This window comes from Amia ocellicauda, chromosome 3 (genome assembly GCF_036373705.1).
Source record: "Amia ocellicauda isolate fAmiCal2 chromosome 3, fAmiCal2.hap1, whole genome shotgun sequence".
In the NCBI taxonomy this organism is placed as follows: domain Eukaryota; kingdom Metazoa; phylum Chordata; class Actinopteri; order Amiiformes; family Amiidae; genus Amia; species Amia ocellicauda.
The window spans coordinates 7,455,158-7,474,963 of record NC_089852.1 but is presented as its reverse complement, the minus strand read 5'-3'; the positions used below and the strand labels follow the sequence as shown (position 1 = coordinate 7,474,963).

Genomic DNA, 19,806 nt, shown 5'->3' with positions numbered 1-19,806 from the left:
TGATTCTGGGGTATGTGGGGGGGGTGGCGGAGCTTTCTCCCATGAGAGCGGAGGGAGGGGGGGGGGGTTCACATTTGGGGTCCCCCCTCAGCCCAGGGCCCCATGCAATTGCCTAGAATGCCTACCCCCTTGCGACGCCCCTGCTCCCCTGTCATACATTTGATCCATCACTGTCCTTATACCTATTATGAACAGTAATAGTACTATGTATAATAGTACTGTTTGGTGTACAATCTGTACATAGTTGTTTGGATTTATAGGAACACGCTGTGCTTCCTTGTTTGGTTTATTTTAAAACAACACAGTCACCTATAGAAACAATCTGTTAGAACGTGTGTTACCTTATATTTCTGTCAACTTTAATTTCCATATAACGAGGCTGTGTGTTGACAAAGGATGGAAATAAGTACAGAATATCACATCAACAGATCAAGAGTTAATTCAGTTGCTCACATGGTTTTGGCACATATTAGCTTGCATAAAGTCTACCATACTGTAGAAATGCCTGTGGAAATTGGGCCAACGTAGTTGCCATGCTTTGTAAAATAATATCACATTCTTTGGTTTTCATGGGAAAATTGTGGCTCGACTGAAGCCCAGGGGAAGGATCACAGCTTTTCTCTTCTGTGCACCTGATCTTTAACTCCAAATCAACAATGTTATTAAAGTCCCTATACAGTACATCGTTCAAATGGGTGTCATGCCATTGCTAATCATTAGCCATTGCTAATTTCTACTTGGAGTCAACTCTTACAAAGATTTTACTATTTAATAAAGGTACATGCAAAAAAGAATCTTGTCTAAATAAATATTCAGAATGGTGCCTTTCCAATTATCGTTCTGCCAGTATTTGCTAATAACGCATTTCATCTCCTTCTGTTCATAATAACCTGCTTAATCTGTCATTAGTGAGCAGCACTAAAGGGCAAAAAAGTGCTTCAGTTCTTTTGCTGTATTTGTCTTGAAATTAAGTTCTGCTCTCTTTCTGGCCTGTATTCAAATTAGCACACCTGGAACAAATTTGTGTTTACAATACATAGCACTACCTATTGTGTTTCACTGTTGCACTGCTGTGCTAGTTTGCAGTTAACTCTTCATCTGCTGCATGCTAAGGGGAGCAAATGCTTATTTTTTTATTTAAAGGCGGGTTTACAGGAACTTGGAAGAAAGTGGACTGTTCATAGCATTTATAACTGCTATCAAGGCCTAAAGCTCAGAGTATATTGGAAAACCATGCACATAATTCCCAATTTTACTTGAACACCATTGTGACATCTTTCTCAGTAGTCCAACAAAGCAATATCTTTTGTATTGACCATATTTGAACATTGAACTGCTTTTAAATGTTAGAGTAAATAAAAGGAAACTAGTCAACTTTTTCCATTTAAGATTCACATGAAGCTACACCAATCATTATAAAGAAATAAAAGTACAAGTATAAAAGTTTTACAATCAGAACAAATGATTTGTTCAATATCAGTTTCTGAAATGTATTAATGCATATTTTAGCAGCTTAAAGTTACAATTTTCCACAGTCCTCTTTTAATATTTTGTGTGTGTGTGTGTGTGTGTGTCTGCAGTTTGTTATTCATATCAGGCATTTGGTTACAATTATGAGCCTGGCATCCAATAGGAGTGTGCATGCTGGCGTCTCAGAATAAATGTATTACCCTATTTGGGAAACGTAATCCACAGGCATGTGTAGGTTCCTCTGATGCGATTCACAGGATGAGCCCTGTGCTCCCAGAACAGCCTGGTTTGCTTTAGAAGCACGATTGCACTGCTGTCCTCCTGGCCCACTGACGTCTGTAAGAAATACCTTGTCGTTCTGTGACTGACTTCCCTTCTCATCGGCTCATTCTCTTGTGTTGCAGCAGAATTCTAGCTTCTCAGTCAACCAGAAAGAGCCAAAGGCTGTTATTGCCTAGTAACACCAGAAGAACTCTTGTTCTCTGTTTCTACTTCATCCCTGAAGCCATTGTGATACGTGACACAGCATTCATACAAAAGCAAACTCGCTGTGTTCAGCCTGAACAGCTTGGGCCTCTTTTATAAACATGACAATCTGTATTTCTTAAAACTTAAAAGTGGATTAATTGACTACACATTTCTTTAGTAAGTAAAATAATTGTAACTCTATAATCTTTTTTATTGTGTGTGTGATTGGATAAATCCATATATTTAAAATGAAATGAGATGCAAATATTTAGTTTAAAAATATTCTGATGCACGTCTTATGCTTGAAGAAGTGAAACATAGAATAAAGTCAGATGTTAGTAGGCTTTTTTTGGACTGGTTTGATGCCTGTTGCTATGGTGCAGTGCATTGTGGGAACGCATAACTTCTTAAAGCACAGCTGAAGGGAGCAGAGCCCACAGCCGCCATTGTCAATCAGGGGGCTTACTGTAAAACCACGGGGGCAGTGTAGAGCATGACATCATTCTTAGAACAGACTTAGGCCAAAAGCGTATTCTCAGTTTCCGCTTGTGAATTTAGCTTTGTAACTGCACATATCAACTCAAATGTTACTGTACACTGAATTCTTCTAGTATTTGTTCATCGACTGGATTGCTTTCAAACAGGAGCAGAGTTCAAAAAGAAATGTTTTCCGTCATACAACAGATAAACTAAGTGTTAAAACGGAGGCTTTTATTTATTAATGTTGTTTTGAGTTTTAGGTATGAACAGGCCATTGAAGGTTTCTTATTAAAGTGCTATGTCCAGGAAATTGTCTTTTATGTGGTAATGTGCAAATTACTGTTACAGGAATATGAAATTTAGCAATACCGGAAAACGCATCTAGTAATCTGTAGCCGTTTCTCTTTTTCTTCTAAAGTAAAATGCCAGAGGGATGCTGCATGGAATACATATGATGTTGTAGTGTTTAGCTTCTGTCACTGGAATTTGACTGCATTTTAATTTTGAACAACAAAATATTTGATGTTGATGTTTAAAACATTTAATTTTTTTTTACCAATGATAGCCTAACCTTGATGTTGTGAAAATGACTGGTACACGCCTCCTGTTTGACATTGTAGAAACAAACATTTTTGGGCCGTGGTGTGAGCTACACCCTTCAGCGTGCTGCAGGCAGCCTCTCTCACGTTGTTGCAGTAAACTTGCTGACAGCCAAGATAAGTCCTTTCAATGGGCCCTGTGCTTCATACGTGGAATGACTTGTTAGGCAGTCACACCGCCACATTGCTTGTGCTCTTCAAGCGATTTTGATTACAGTATAGGTGACTGGCAAACAGATGTTATATCTTTTTATGGTTTTCTTTGTCTTCTTTGTAACAATTGAACTACAAACTGATTGTATTTAATTTAAATACATTGTTGATAGCTTTTTTGGCATTTTTGTATGTAGCCTTCTGAATGACTTTTCAAGTTCATGTGCCAAACCTAAATAAAACAATTAAATACAAATTCTGTTAACAATTCAGCTAGGAATCTATTTACACAATTGGAAACAGATTGGCCTTATTTGCTATGTATCATGCTGGATATCTAAGAAGTTGTTTTAATAAAAGATATTAATAATACAGTGGAGGAGAATTTGTTGAACTGGTTTATAATGTAGTCTAAACAATATGTTTATGCTGATTTTGCTGGCTCTAAATAAACCTGGCGCTGCTCTTTAATGGAAAGTCTGGGGTGGTCTCTTGATCGGGGCCATCCAATACACATGTAGCCCTCTCTTTGATCTGCTTGTTTTGTAGTTTGTGAAGCAGATAAGCTGATCTTGGTGTGAAGCAGCAAACCTGCTAATCTTTAAGATCTGTGGCTTTAGCTAGCTTAATGGGAATGATGGGATCAAATGGGAAATAATTTAAGAAATCCCACTGACTGAAGCGCAGAAGAGGTGCAATAATCACATGATAATGAACCAAACAATTTCATAACGGACAAATCGGATGTTCTTAATACATTTTTGTTTATCAATTATAATTGACCTGAATGAGTAAAATGCATTTCAATATAGTAAATATTAAATTAGGCCTTAATAAAACCACAAACACACACAAAAGCAATGAATTTAAGGTTTTCAATCTTAATTTTTAAGTTGTTTGAGCACAATTTGTCGATAGTCACTAAGTAAGGATTCCCTGAGTCCTACCTCATTTATCAATGCAAGCTATATTTATTTTAATATAGAGAATGACTATATCAGATGAATCCGAATAGTGGGACAAAATCTGAACCCACATCACAACTGTTTATTAGTCATTTCTGTTGGGGAGGGTGTAAAAAAGAAGAAAAGATGCTGACTGGCTAGTTAGGAAGTCTATTGTGCGCGCTCAAAGATTAAATACAATTCTGCTTTATTCCCCAAATGACATTATTTTATGCCGAAGGTCACCAGCTGTTAAAACTACCCCCACCCTTTTATTAATGCAGACTCAGTGCACAGTCACCACAACAATCCACTTGTCTGTTGGAATCCGTTCCCTCTGCGAGCCGCCCCCCTGCTGGGCCTGGCACATTCTCAGGCCCTGTGCAGATAAATTTACATCTCTGTTTACTCAGGTGGACGGACTGAAAAAGAGCCGGCCCAAAAACCAGAAGCAGTGTAAACAGTAAATCAATTAATTTGATCTTAGACCAGACTGGGACATTTGGAGAAAAAAACAAAAACGGAGAACTCACTCGGTTTGTTGTATTTTGACAGTAGGACACCGCCCAACAGAAAATGCAGAAGAAACAATAAACATCTGACCATAGCTACTGCCCCTGTCGTGCCATAAGAGGGGCAGAAACTTGAAGAAACCTCTACCACATAAAGTATTTTAAACAAATGTTGAAAACAATCTGCTGAATTTGCTTTTGTATATCAAAGATTAGACATTAAATTTAAACACTGCTTAAGCCAAAATAAAGAAAAGGAAGGCTATGATAAGTCTAGTATGATACGTAGGGTTTTTGTCGAGCTTTACGGAGCCCCCTGCTAATCGGGAGGTCCTTCATCATTCCAAATTAGGCAGGTATTTAATTTTCGGAGTGCTATGTACTAGGTCTTGGGTTTATCGTACATTCACATTTGTAAAGCTCTATAGGGCTGCGACATGAGCTCTCTCTGTGGCGTTCGGCGATAACCACATTTCGGCGCTCATAGCGGTTTGAACTGCCTGCAGGGAATAGGTGTCCGTGTGGCGTGGAGGTGGTGCTGTAATTCTACCTTGCGTCCCGGAGAACTGCTAGCCGTGGAATGTGTGATACGTGTCGTGTATCACTGGCTTTGATCTCAGTTCCTGTAACTCTTGGGCATGGCCTCCCCTTGTGACACTGGGCCCTGTTTGTCCTTCAGTAGCTGCCGACTATAACTCTTTGTGTCACGACTTTAGAATTTGGTTAGTTCAGAAAGGGCACAGCGAACTGCAAGAGTTGGTGTGGGGTGGGGGGAGTTTTTTGTGTGTGTGTGTAGTCTGTAAATGGAAACAAAAGGAAGTTTCTGGAATTCCAAGGAGGGGAAGGATCAGACTTCCCATTCTGTTCACAGAGGTGGATTAATATTGATACCAAAATAAATATCAGATGTGGGGTGCAGGCCCTCTTATTGTTTTTGGGAAGAGCTCTTTTTAAGAAGCTGTAAATCATTTAAACACATTGTCCTGTCCCTCCACTTCTCCAATTTTATTTTCCTTCCTATGATTTGGGAAGTAGCAATTGCAGAAGATCATCTTAAATTTGATGTTGTATACAGAGATGTGTACATGAAGTTACACTGTAGCTGTAAATATTGTTATTATAAGCTTCCAAAAAATTGCTCTTTTGTAGTTACACACAGTTGCTGCTGAGCAACAATATATACAAATCACTAACTCCCAGGAGGACAGTGGCAGCTTGAAAATCCTTATTTACATTAACTTCACTGTCTTAGCACAACTGTACAATTTCCAAAGTGTTGCAGTAAAAGTGCAGAACGAACACAGTTTACATATAGCCCAACACAGTTAGATATCAATTTGTCACTTGGCAGAAGAACATCGTAATCTGTTTTTTTTTGTTTTTTTTTTGTTAATGTTTGGAAATGATTTCAGGTTATGAAATATAATACTTGAAGAACATAACATCTTGAATACACAAAATTGAAATTTAAAAGAACAGATCAAAGCTGAAGTAGAATTTATGCTTCGTGGATGTTTAAAGTTGCTCTGACTAAATAACCTTGCAACAGAATTTTGAATTATAAATATATATTTTTTATGTTCTTCGTCACAAGAGAAAGTCATGAACACCTGGGGAAGTGGTTTATAGTGGATATAAACTGTGACAGGTTTTGAATAATTCAGTAAATTCATTTTATTCAGAGGAATAACTTACAGAATATTATCTTCGCTTACATGAGCTATATAGAAGAGTTGTGAATAGAATTATACTTAATATAATAGGTTCTTCTATGCATGGTAGCCTAAAGGGGGAACTTTGCGCTTGTACATGCTGCCTATACACCCACAAACCTACAGACAGGCCTCGCAGTAGCGAGTTTTTACGAAAAACTGAAATGCGCCCTAAGGAAGATCTATGTTGTTCAGATCCTAAGCTGCTCAAAAGGCTTCCTAACAGAAGACAGTGTTGAGTATCTATGCAGATAAATGTCTTCAACCAGGCCAGAGCGCTTCTTCACTCAAGTATGTTTATTGACACAAGACACCACTTTGTAGCAGAAAGCCTTATTGGTACATGTACATTGTAAGAGGCCTTTGATTAGGCGAAGACAGCTCTATTCTTGATTGTAAAGAGAGTCGGCATTGATTAAGATGTAATGAAGTGGGATTCCTGCGCCATGTACGCTTCATCAGAGGTTCAAGTGTCTGGAAGTCTGGAAGTCCCCGTGCTACATACGAAGACAACTGATGAATCTAGAAAAATAAAAAACCTTCTAAAACAACGATTTCTCCAAATGAACAAGAGAGTCTAAGTTGCTGACTGTTCTAAATGGGTAGATGGGTAGAATCCAAGATGTTTGAATTGACCACAAATAAGCGCTTTGTTTACTTGTTCCTCAGACTTGCAGTTTGTTGTGTGTATACAGTAACTTATTATCCAGCTTTATATGTCAGATCGGATTAGTACTTATTGTGTTTTCCCTTTTTAAGGCATCATAACAAGATTCAGAGGATTGAAGCAAACCAGCTGAAGGCATATACTTCCTTAGAAACACTGGATTTGAACAGCAATGACATCACTGAAATACGGAGCACCTGTTTCCCATCAGGACTGCAAATCAAAGACCTGTAAGTTTCTTTGTTGACAGCTTAAACAAAGGATGTTCATGTTCTTTTCTTTTTTTTTTTTTTTTTTTTTTGGTAAGAGTGAAATCTAATAAAATATCAGGAATTCTATCTAGATCATTTAAATTACTGGAGGTCTCTAATAGATATGATCTATTAACGGCATGATATGTGTTTATCGTTTTAAACCTAATCGATGTGCTAGTAGGGATGAGACGGTATACGTTTTCCACAATACGATAACCTTAAGCAAAAATACTGCGGTAACCTTATTATGATGGTATAAAACATGCAACTTAATTCTCTATAGGTTTTCTAGAGAATAAAATAATATCTTCATGTATTAATAACTTGTGATAATTTTGATCTTACTGCTGTAAATTGCTCTTCAGTCTGCTTCATGGCATGCATTATATTTTCCATTTGAAATCGTTTTTTCCAGGTACCTGGGCAGTAATCGAATTAGCACAATTGAACCCAATGCCTTTGATAGCCTGTCACGCTCTTTGCAATCCCTTCGTCTGAGCAAAAACAAGATCACCCAACTCCCTGTCAAAGCATTTCAGCTACCCCAGCTAACACATCTGTGAGTATCACTTTATTTGATTGTATTCTTTAACATTTTGTTGTTTACCTCTTCCGATAATGTTTAATGGAAGTAAATATAGATATAATGAAAGACAACATACTTCCAGTAAGATTTCAGTTCTGCTTAAATTTGTAAGGTTTTAACAATGGTAATTTTCAACTCTGTGGGAGGAATTGGTAAAGAAGATAAAACTCAATTAATAAATATAAGGGTTACACTAAGATGATGAATTATGAGCTGAAACATTGATTGTATCCTTACTTTTTGAAGTATTGTATTTTCCCCCTTTCACAAAGTCTCTATTTCTCCCAGACCGTGCTGTATTAAAAAGGACAGCTATACCTCATCCCATACAAGTATAATAAAGAGGAATTTGTGTAATGAAAATCTTTTCCATTGACACAAGGGTCTCGTATCTCTAAAACATCTTATCTGCCTTCTGGTAACTTAAACACTGTGTTACCCAGGTGGTCAAACGAGTATCAAATGAGTATCATATCACTAGCCAATTGTAAATACAAGGTAGGCCACACAAAGAATCCACAGAGATGTTTGTTAGGATGCTCAAAGCCTTTGATATGGAAGCTCATTTCCTCCAGGTGCAGATAGGTGATGAGATAAGATGAGTACCTTGAAAAGTAAGAAGGCCCTGGTTTTGAATGAGAAAAAATTAAATTAGGTCTTCTCCCTTTTAGAGAGCTAAACCGAAATAAACTGCGTCTCATCGAAGGCCTGACTTTCCAAGGCCTAGACAACTTGGAGGTACTGAAACTGCAGAGAAACAACATTAGTAAGCTGACCGACGGAGCCTTTTGGGGTCTGGCGAAGATGAGAACGCTGTAAGTCTCTTTTAAAGCGTGTACCTGCTTGCTCTTGACACGCAGAGTGTATTCCGAATATATAGATTGGTTTTCAATTTAACGTTATACAGTGATTCACAAATACCGTAAATATGGTGAAGGATGACATTACAATATGCTTGAATGAAGAGGATTAAATAGAACCAAGATAAAATATATTCTTTATTATCCGATCTTCTGTCCTGTGCAGTGATGATGATAACGGCTGGATCTAGAGATACTATCTTAAACTTTGTGTGGTCCTAATACACATGTCTAGAATTCCTCTAAGCTTGTCCTCATTGATGATTTCTGGTCTCCTTCAGCCATCTTGACTACAACAGCCTGACTGAGGTGAACAGTGGATCTCTGTATGGGCTGTCGGCTCTCCTTCATCTCCAGCTGAGTAACAACTCCATATCCCAGATCAACCCTGATGGATGGAGGTTCTGCAGTAAACTCAAGGAGCTGTAAGAGTGGCAATATTCTCTGTTATTCTTTCATTTTTTAGAGTTTCTGATTCCCTTTAGGATTACAAGTGATAAACTAGTCACTTCGTGTATAATTTCAGTCAGCCCTCATTTTCTTTTCAAAGCTAAGCCCCTATTATCCCATAATGACTGGAGGATACAAAGTACTTTTATTGCTTGAAAAGTCATATTCACTCTGAACATATAGAAGCCAGAAGTGTAATCTCCTATTGGCAGAAATGTCAAGGTACAGCATGCCTATTGGGGAAGGGCTTTATAAAACAAAGGTAGACTGAACATAAGGTTCTTCATAAAGTTCAATGCATTTTTGGTTTTACCTATTGTTACTGTTGAATTCTGACTGTGTGAAAATGCATTTCATTTTTTTCAAATACTATAAAGTTTGTAAATATGGAAAATAATATTGGCTTGGTTAGAGGCCAGTTTTGTTCTTAACCACGCTGTGGTCTGTTCCCCTCTGTATAAACAGCCTGCCGTGTTTAGCTACTCAGCGCTGTTCGACTGTACTTTACACGAATGATAGATCATATTATAGAGGTACTTTGACACAGGGGCTAAACATTTGAGGTTGGTAAAATGCCCACAGACAGGATTTATACCAACAGTGAGATGAATTGCCCTTTCCCCAAACAATCAAAGAACTTCTTCATTCGTGTTGGGCCCTCGAATGCAAACCTCTGCAGAGAGCTTGCACTATTTAATAAACCTGCTGGAGTTCAATAGATCAGAGCTGGGATCTCTCTCCGAGTAGCAACTCCCGCAATGACATTTTCCAGCTGCTTTCTTATGTTGACAGGTGTCCTAAAGCCCAAACCCGCTGTCTGTGCAGAGTCGCTTCAAAGTAATAGCCTTAGGTTCTCCAGTATGGTGCAGGACTCCAACACGATCACCTTGAGAGATCTGGAGTATATATGGACAAATTGACTGCCATACTGATGTACATGACTCTTACTTGAGCTTCATTGGGAAAAAACAAAAACCATACCAGGCTCGGAGGTGCATAGATCATAGTTTTGGATTTGGTTTTGTTTTTGCATTCAGTGTATTGGCTCCAATATGTATTAGAAAAAGTTATTTATAGCAACTAATTTGACTGGTTTTGTTGTAAGAAAATAATTACAAATACATTTTCCAGTCGGTCTTAATTGCAATTTTTTTATTATGTAAAATGAACGCAGCATAACTATTGTCAGAATCAAATCGAACCTAGTAATGTTATGGTTAAGAAAGCAGAGTTCTTGTTACTTTCCTTATCTGTTAACATAGTTAAAATGACTTGGTCTCTTTTAAATATTGTTACATATTTTTCACGATTTAATGAATTTTTGCTTGTTTAGGCTGCCTTTCCAGATGCACAATACAAAGATAATCGATTTTTTTGTGGTTAAACAGTATATCATGTGATACAGTTTGTATAATAACCTCAGCTTCAGATTTTACTCACTGTCCTTGACTGGAAAGGGGCCGTAATAACAGTGCTGTGGTATCGGTGGTTTCTCTGTCACTCTGTCCATTAACTGCAGAGTTTAACACGAGCACTCTTGTGTGACTTTACTGTTATTACATTCCTAGTAAGGCGATATGGCCGCGCATTTCTGAACCATAGTACACATGATTAGTCATGCAGCCATCAAGCTTGTCTGTCAATTTCAACTCTAAATTTAAAAATGATTCCCTTCATAATACGATGATCTATAAAGACTATGTACACTTAAGAGATAATGTTGTGTTTTTATAGGTTGTCATTCCTTTACTTACATTGTGTTTTGTATTTTGTCTTCTTTCCTCTAGTATTTTGTCTTATAATAACCTGACACGGCTCAACGAGGAGAGCTTGGCTGTGCTGGGTGACTTGCACATTCTTCGCCTGGGTCATAACTCTATCAGCCACATTGCCGAAGGGGCCTTCAGAGGACTTAAAGCGCTGCGCATACTGTAAGTTTAGCACTGTGAGGATCTAGGTCTAAAATTGTGTGAAATGGTATCCTGAATCCCCAACTTCTGTGCAGTCCAAGCTGTTTTCAAAGCGTGTGTGTGTGTGTGTGTGTGTGTATTTTTTTGATTCAGACATGTTCAAGGAGAATGTCCATTTCAAACCTCTGCATTTTCTGATACAAAAGTTGACTGGGAACTTTAGTCCTGGAAATTTAAAAATATATATATTTTTTGGTTCCCACCAACTCGGATGCACATGCTCTGTGTCTATGGCTTCCCAGGAGAATTTCCTTTTAAAAAAGAGAAGAATGAAAGGCCTAAAGGGAGATTTCTCTCATACATTTCAGTGCACACTTGAACTCCTCACAGGAGGGAGTAGTCATAGTAAAGTTGTTTGGCTCAGGCCTTTCCCAAAACGAAGCAGACAAAAAAAAAAAAAAGACCTAGCTCCTTGCCTGCTGGATGAAGGTTTTCTCACAGTAGGGTGACAATCCCAGGCTTATATAGACCTCTTTATGATGGCTTGACGTTTCTAATGGTGGAGGGGGTGGGGAGATCTTCTGAGAGTCCTCTGTTCGGCAGTTTTTCTTCGGTTGAGGAGTGCTCACATTAGCGCTGAATCCTTCCTTCACCCATTCAGAGAGAGCTCTAATCTAATAATGAGAGAAACTGTAGGGTCCTGCACCTGGTGAAAGAGACCCGGGCATGCTTTAATTAGGGACTATTGTTGCCGGGGATTGACGAGCCTTCAGTGGGTGTGAAACTGCTGAAATGCAGAGCTATTCAAATAGAGGTCAGGCTTTGGGGCCCTTGCACTGCAGTGATTAACAAGGCAGTAGGCATTCAGGCCCAGCCAGCCAGAAAGAATAGGAAATTGGCAGCAAAGCCTGGCAGAGAAGGGGAAGCGAATACAAAAACAGAAAAATAGACAGAAAGGGTCCTTTTAAACAAAATCAAAGGATTTCTGATGTTAAAAATACTTTTCTTTCAGATGGGACAGAAAAGAAAACATGGTACCAAGAAGAGACTTTTTTCATCTTCTTTTAAAAAGAAAACCATTGATTTGCAAAAAAAACTGCATCTGTCGAGAAAGTGAAATAATTATGTTTACCGTTACTTTCTAGTTTTCATATTGGTAAAAGAAATCTGAAAAGCAGACAAAAACCAAAGTTAATTGGTCTCATGGGGATTACTTAAATTTGCCATGAAGACAGTTTTGTTGTCATTGTTTTGGCAATGAACCACATATGTTAAGGTTTTCATATACTATATTATTCCAGACAATTTAAAATGAGTGCATTTTTACTGTATCTGCAAGTGACAAGTATGTTTCTTAGGTTTTAACTGAATTGTATGTGTGTGTATAATATATATATATATATATATATATATATATATATATATATATATATATATCTATATATCTATATATATATATCTATATATCTATATATATATATATATATATCTATTTTATCTGAATAGCTTTGATTTTAATTTTAATATTACTTAGATTTCTTTCTGATTCAAGTTAACATTTGTCAACTAACCACTGTAAGCATTATGGATTACACGTATTTGATTTTTGAAATGTGTGACATATGTACATGTTTTTGCAAATAATATTTTTTAAGGCTGGATGGGGTGAATGAAAGCGAGGGGACATGTTTGCCTTTAAACAGGTGAGGGGAGGGCTACAAGTCTTTACTGCAAGCTCCCAAAACTCCCGAGCCATTTATCTTGGGATTTTATAGGATTGATCCAGGACGGGAAGGCAACTTGTTGAGTTCTCTTTTCTTCTTCTCCCCAGGGAGCTGGACCATAATGATATCTCGGGGACAATAGAAGACACTAATGGGGCCTTCATAGGACTGGACAGTTTGAGTGAGCTGTGAGTGTCTTACTGTTTGAAGTCTCTTTGAGCCATTCAGACTGTTGCTAGCCCACTATTGTTGTTGAGCCTTGAATCGGGATGACTTGAGGATTTAACTTAAATCATCTGGTTGAGCCCAGGGGAAACCTCAAACTTGAGGCTTCAATTTAAAAGCCTCCTTTTAGAACAAGTTCAGCTTGATTATGATTTGAGTGATTGAAACAGTCTTTCCCAATTTTCTCCCATTTCTTCTGTGGAGAGGACACCGTTTTACCCTAATATACAAGCTGTAGTGAAGTGTTTTGCCAGTGCATATACTGATCTGGTGAATGTGCTAATTTTAAAGCAGTCACAAGCCCATGCCTTTCATTTTTGTAATAACTCTTAAGAAACAGGCATTAAAGAAATAAATTATCACCTCTGCCTCATTGAAGATGTGAGAGCTAGAGCCTTTGATCTAGAGAGGATTAGCCAGTGAAAGGATAGTCATGAACCCAGCAATGAGAGTGTTATTCAGGGTAGAGAAGGTGCTAAATGGGAGGGTGGATGAGGCTGGTGACATCAAAAAGCTTTCTGAATCCTGTCTCGGTGCTTTCCAAGTGAGGAGCAAGTGAGGCTACAGCTAATGTGCTGTCCTGGCAAAGGCCTCAGGAATCGAGGCATGAAAGTCATTAACAAATGCTGGGAAACCATTGACTGGTGGGGATAAAAGCTTGGAGGACAAAAAAAAAAAAAGTTTGCTTGTTTTTTCTTATTTTCTTTTTCCCTTTTTAAGCAATTAAAAAAAAAAAAAATCATGTATGGCAGTGTTGATCCACAAAATTACAAGCTTGAACCTTCACCCATGTGTACATTTATCAAAACCTCTGCTGAGTGAAGCTCCATAAATAATGTTTAATCAAATTCCTATGCTTGCTATACATTTTATCTAACAGAGCAAAATCAGCTTTGCTGCATCTTATTTTCATTCTGCTTATGTAAATATTTATATTTAGCTGAATTATTTTCAAAGTATCTGCTGGCGAGCTGCTTTTAGGGCACTGTATCCAATTAAATAAATAGACCTCGAAAATTACACGAGTTGAGCGTAAATGCCGTCCAAAGTAAAGAATTCTGTTAACATTTCAAATAATGCTTCAGACTCCAGTTTTCTGGCAGCTGAAGTGAGAGGACAGCTCCTAAAGAGAAACCAGCCACGATTTGGGCTGCGCATACTAGACCTTACATGGTATGAAGTGTCCTTGCCTTTATGCTACGTTAGCTGTGTATTATGATCGCACTTTTTAAAGTGCGCGCTACCACCAGTTATTCTCTGAAAAGCCCTGTGCATAGTAATACTATAGTCTGGGGCACCTCGACAAACAAGATCTATAAGGAATTGCTAGTCTCTGAAAACTCTGAAACAGGTTTCCCTTTTAAAGGTGACGGCAGCAGATATGCCTGCAACTCAAAGACTGGAGGTTTACTCACTGCTTTGTAGTCAGGCATTTAGTAAAGCACAGGCCCTAAGAATGGTAATTTGTTTCCTATTAAAAATGCGACTCTGAAAGTTACCATGAAATTGGCTGCTGGCCAGCTTGGGGCTGGATTGCCGGAGGGGTGAATTAGTGCAATGTCTTTCTCAGGTTGAGACAGATCCGGTTTGGCTGGGCCCCTGACTAGGAGTGCTCCAGCCCCAGCCATTTTGGAATGGGCAACTTTAATGTTGTCAATTTCCGTACTCCGGTCAGCTGAATCACACCAATAAAGGGATGTGAAGATAAAAAATAAACCCATAAAGAAGTATGAACCGATATGTGTCAGTGGAAAGGGAAATTAATAATGCAGAGCTAACACAAATAGTGTCCATTATTCTTTTGACATCATTGTTTATATCACTTTGTTTATATCATTGTTTATATCACTATCGCTGTTTTTCCTGAAGCAGAACTGAGAATACTGTTCTAAAAATGCCCTTGTGCTTCAAAAGCTACTGTTTCCAATCAAAAGTTTCTGTTGCCGTGAGTTAGCGGTGTGCTTGTGCAACTGACAGAATAATAATTCAGTTTTAAGATTGTGAACTTGACAATTTTAAATCCAACATTGTCTTTTTTCCTGCCAGGACCAACTTCATCTGTCCGAAAGTACCATTATATATAGCTGAAAATGTAGTGAGCAGTTCCTTAGTTTTTAAATAGGGAATATCCCTGCACCTTCTCATTGATGCTGCAGCCCCCGATCTGTTGAAAAGAATGGAGAGATCTTGTGCTGTTTTTACACTGGCTGCTTTTAGGACGGCTATACACATCGTAAATGCTACAGTTGGACCTAAACCAACCTAAAAATGGCCCTGTGACAACTTATAGCTGTCCTAAGTGCAGTGTCAATGCAGCCGGCCTTAGGAAAACTCACACACGACGCAAGCGTCAGTAGGCAACAACCCCGTGACTTGAGCATCACCATAGTGGAAGAAAACAAAATGACAAAACAATTACATATTTGAAAACACACATTTATTTCTCTAAGCATTGTTTTACTTTGTGAGAAATTATTAGACAATGGTGAGAACTTTACACTGTCACCTACATTGGCTAATACGTTATTAAATTGTTTGTTTAACATCTTTGGCACGGCAATTGTCTACCAGAGGGCAATTAAGTTAAACATAATTAGTTTTTTAACACTTTAATCAGGAGTTTTTGAACAATCTCTAAACAATGGGGTTTGTGTCTATTTGTAAACTCCTTATAGGTGACTGTTTTTACAATAAATTTACTTTTGCCTTAAACATAACATTTTGAAAGCAGAATTCACGCCACAATGCAGACCTGCGTTGGTTTTCAAAGCTTTTTTGTTGGTTAATGGTGTTTACAATAACCATGAATGTACTCAGATTTAGGTCCGACTTTGTAGTGTAAACACAGTACTGATGGCAGAGAGCAGAGCGCTCCAGTTACTAAGCTGCTGTATATGTGTTGGAAATAGAGAGAAGGTATCTCATGAAGACAGTTGCTCAGCATGAAATTGTCTTGTAAGGAATAGGGGTAAATAGGAGGTTTGGGCTCTGACTTGGACCAGTTGGATTATTTCTCCTATGCCAGGATAGTTTGTATTCAGTCTAAGTCTTCTGATGTAGGGGGGGGAACGCAGAATCAGAAGCTTGTTTTCCTGTTCAGAGTGGCGTTTGAAGATTGGCCTGGATTAGACCTCCAAAAGGGGGAAACCGCTCGTTCTCCGCTTGAACTCCAACTTGACAAGGGTACTTTTATTACTTTACAAGCTGTGTTGTCCTCTAGTGCGGAAACCTGCCTTTCATGTGACCCGGTCCTCGCAGCTCTGCCCTGTCATCGCTATTAAATTCTAATAAAGATAAAAGTCTTTCTTTGAAGAGCAGCACAGGGCCAAAATACTTCACCCTCCTAATCTCTACACAGTTCGGATTTCGAATACTTCAAACTGGTCTCTTATCAGATTCAGCCAAACTAATTGTGCTGCTTTTTTTTCCCCTCCTCTTCTTCTCTGCACCCCCCCTTTCCCCTCTGCTCTCCCATTTATCTGGACCTACATGTTTGGAAACTGCAGAACTCTGTTTGGAAACAAGATCAAATCGGTGGCCAAGAAAGCGTTCTCAGGCCTCGAGGCCCTCGAGCACCTGTGAGTATCCCAGAATGCATAGCGTTTTGAGTGGAGCTGCCAAAAGTGGCTGCTTGAGAGGGCTGCCAGCAATTTAATAGCGTCTTTGTAAACTGAGAAGACGGGCCATTTGTGGAGGCCAGCTGCTTCCTTCTCGTTATAGTCAGTTTCAACTTTGGCCTTTTTTCCTTGTGCAGGGAACAAAGTTATTGAGCATATGGTCAGTTTCGTATAAGAAATGGAATTTATATAAGCTTTTTCACAGGCTTTCAGATTTTTTTTTTAAACATCCTTTTTGTGGAGAAAAAAAACACAACCAGTTTAAAATTATTCAACTTAATTTAGATGAAATGTTTATTTTCTAAAGGAAAGGCTTTAAAAAGTAATATATGAATAAGGTTTAGTCCTATCTATATCTATGTTCAGCCTTGTTAATGCATTTTAATTAATTATTAGTGTCACAGCTCATACATCTGCTTCTTCTCTGTAGAAACCTGGGGAACAACGCAATTCGATCAATCCAGCCAGAGGCCTTTATAAAGATGAAGAGCCTGAGGAATTTGTAAGTAAAAGCCTGATAGCCTAGAACTTGTATATATAAAAATGAAAATCCAGTATTTGATATACTCTCAATATAGTTATTTTATGGTCTGTTCCATAAATATTCACCTACCACTGCAATTACTCTTTTTAGGGCCTGCGTTTTCTTTCTTTAAAAGTGAATGTTTTTCAGATTCAGATGTGTGAATCAGATTAATGATTGAATAAATTAGGGATTTTCCATCATTCGAATATGTGTCATGTTATCATAACCCTGTTATTTATATTTTTTTTAACAGACGGATAAACAGTGACAGTTTGTTGTGTGACTGCCAGCTGAAGTGGTTCCCCGAGTGGCTGGTGGCGAGGGGCTTGCAGTCGAGTGTAGTCGCCACGTGTGCCCACCCAGAGTCCTTAAAAGGCACAAGCATTTTCAAAGCCTCAGCTGACAGCTTTGTGTGTGGTAAGTTTATTTTTCTCTCCTCACCCTGGATTTTCTTTTGGCTTTTTAAATGTGGTATTCTCGGCAAATGTCTTTTCAAAATAACATGTTTGGAAAGGCAAGTTGAAAAAAACAAAATGCAAATTCAGTGCCAGGGGTACTGATATGTCGACTGACTGGATATAGAGGAAAAATTAACACTGCCCCATGCTCAGTTCATTGTGCAGTGTGAAGTTTCACACACAGGACACTGTTTATATTCAGATACTAATGCTATCAGAAAACATAAATTGCTTCTTGTTAACAAGTGGAGCAAAATAATGATTCTGAAATTAAATACAAAAATAGCAATAAGTGAAAATAGCAATTTTGAATTAACCTTGCAAGTCTTTTCTTTCCTCTGTTATGAGATATAACAGCGTAAATATGAAAATGCAACGGTTGTGTTGCAGAAAATGACATAACCAGTGTAAAATATGACGTTTTATCAGATAGAAACAACACAAAACAGTTTTTTGCATGCCTGCCTGAGTTAACGCCTCTGCAAAACGAGACCGTCTGGTTTGTCACCTTCCAAACGTACCGTCCCAAAATGTGTTTTCAAATAAAACTGTTGTCAAAGGCATCTTTTGACAATAGCGAAACAATCTGAAATATACTGGTATCCGTCAGGTTTTATTTTGTTACCTAATCCGGTCTTCTTTTCACTACCCGGGTATCGATCATTAACTTGCCCTGTCCACATGCATATGAACACGGTAAATGCACATCATGTATGAATGATTAGGGTTTGTTTGATTTATGAAACCCAACTGGTGATGTCATAGGCTGTCAAATCAGGGAGAAACAACAAGTCTCATAATAGTGATGGAGACCGGGTGCCGCAATAACACTTCGCTAGTGATATATTTAGTGCAAAACCCCTGTGAAACATGTTTTGCTTTATGACTGTTTTGCATATTCCTGTCCTGGTGCCCTTGTTACAATTTACAATAATATTTTAGTGAATAAACCTGGCACCCTCTGACCAGAAACCCAAGCTGGTTGCAAATGGATATTCCATGAAGGTATAGGCTATAGGATTTGAACAATGAAGACAAAAAATAATAAGCCAAAAAAAAAGTAAAACTGAGTTTCAGCAATAAGTGTTTTATGATTATATTTTTAAACTCCTTTTTGCAGTTCTGTAGTTCATGCTGCTCACATTCTGCATCGCCCTACCGGAACATTCCTCTCAATTGAAGCTTGTGAAAATTTAATATAGTGGGTTATTATTTAAGTGTCAGAACTAGCAGAGGCGTGTGAGTGAAGCCTGGCACACACTGGGAAATGCTTTGCTGCGAGAAACAAAACACTCATTTTTGAGGGTTGTGTTAAAGTTACTGATGCTCGTTTTATAAACCAGGAAAGGTCCAGAAAAAAAATGAGAGAACAAAACTGATCTCCCATTTTGTATCAAGATCTAATGTAAAAAAAACAGCACAATTGTAAGTTAAAAACACAAGAAACACGTTTCATAGCAGGAGTTAGAGTTCCATTACCTTTGTACGAATTAATAGAACCACATTGTGATGTACAAATCCTGCTCTCTTCCTGTTCCAGATGACCTCCCCAAGCCACAGATCACCGTGCAGCCAGACACAACCATGGGCGTTCTGGGGAAGGACATCCGCTTCACCTGCACGGCGGCCAGCAGCAGCAGTTCGCCGATGACCTTCGCCTGGCGCAAAGACCAGGAGTTCCTGAGGGACGCAGAAATGGAGAACTTTGCCCACGTCCGCGCCAAGGACGGGGAGGTGATGGAGTACACCACCATCCTGCACCTGCGTCACGTGACCTTCGCACACGAGGGCCGGTACCAATGCATCATCACCAATCACTTCGGCTCCACGTACTCCAGCAAAGCACGGCTCACTGTCAACGGTATGTTAACGGCTGCATGGGGTCAGAAGAGTCGCAAATCTCACATGTTTCACTGTAACCTATTAGAAATGAGTTTAACTTTCAGAATAAAATCTAGCTGAAAATTACATTCTGCTGCTCAAACATGCTCATCCAAAAGCATTTTCCAATTAAAGCCACTTTGACTGTTGAAAGCGAAATAAATCAAGATTAGCCAAAGCAGGCCCGAATGATCTGCAGAAAGACTGGATCTGATAAGTGCTCTGTGTACGTCTGTCAGGGAAGTTAGATTTGTGCTGCTAATTTGATTTGGTTAACTTCTCTTTAATGACTTCTTTATTTTCCCAGAAT

The 19,806-nt window shown here is 38.5% G+C and overlaps 1 protein-coding gene across 1 annotated transcript in view; it reads left to right on the top strand.

Moving 5' to 3' along the window:
* Positions 1–19,806, top strand: part of lrig1 (leucine-rich repeats and immunoglobulin-like domains 1) — a 45,496-nt gene that overhangs the window by 20,019 nt on the left and 5,671 nt on the right. Inside the window, exons 4-13 of the mRNA XM_066698010.1 lie at positions 7,098–7,235; positions 7,675–7,818; positions 8,517–8,660; positions 8,987–9,130; positions 10,943–11,086; positions 12,897–12,977; positions 16,521–16,592; positions 17,062–17,133; positions 17,411–17,574; positions 19,156–19,476. Of these exons, the coding sequence (XP_066554107.1) occupies positions 7,098–7,235; positions 7,675–7,818; positions 8,517–8,660; positions 8,987–9,130; positions 10,943–11,086; positions 12,897–12,977; positions 16,521–16,592; positions 17,062–17,133; positions 17,411–17,574; positions 19,156–19,476 (1,424 nt within the window). The remainder of the gene's footprint in view (positions 1–7,097; positions 7,236–7,674; positions 7,819–8,516; positions 8,661–8,986; positions 9,131–10,942; positions 11,087–12,896; positions 12,978–16,520; positions 16,593–17,061; positions 17,134–17,410; positions 17,575–19,155; positions 19,477–19,806) is intronic.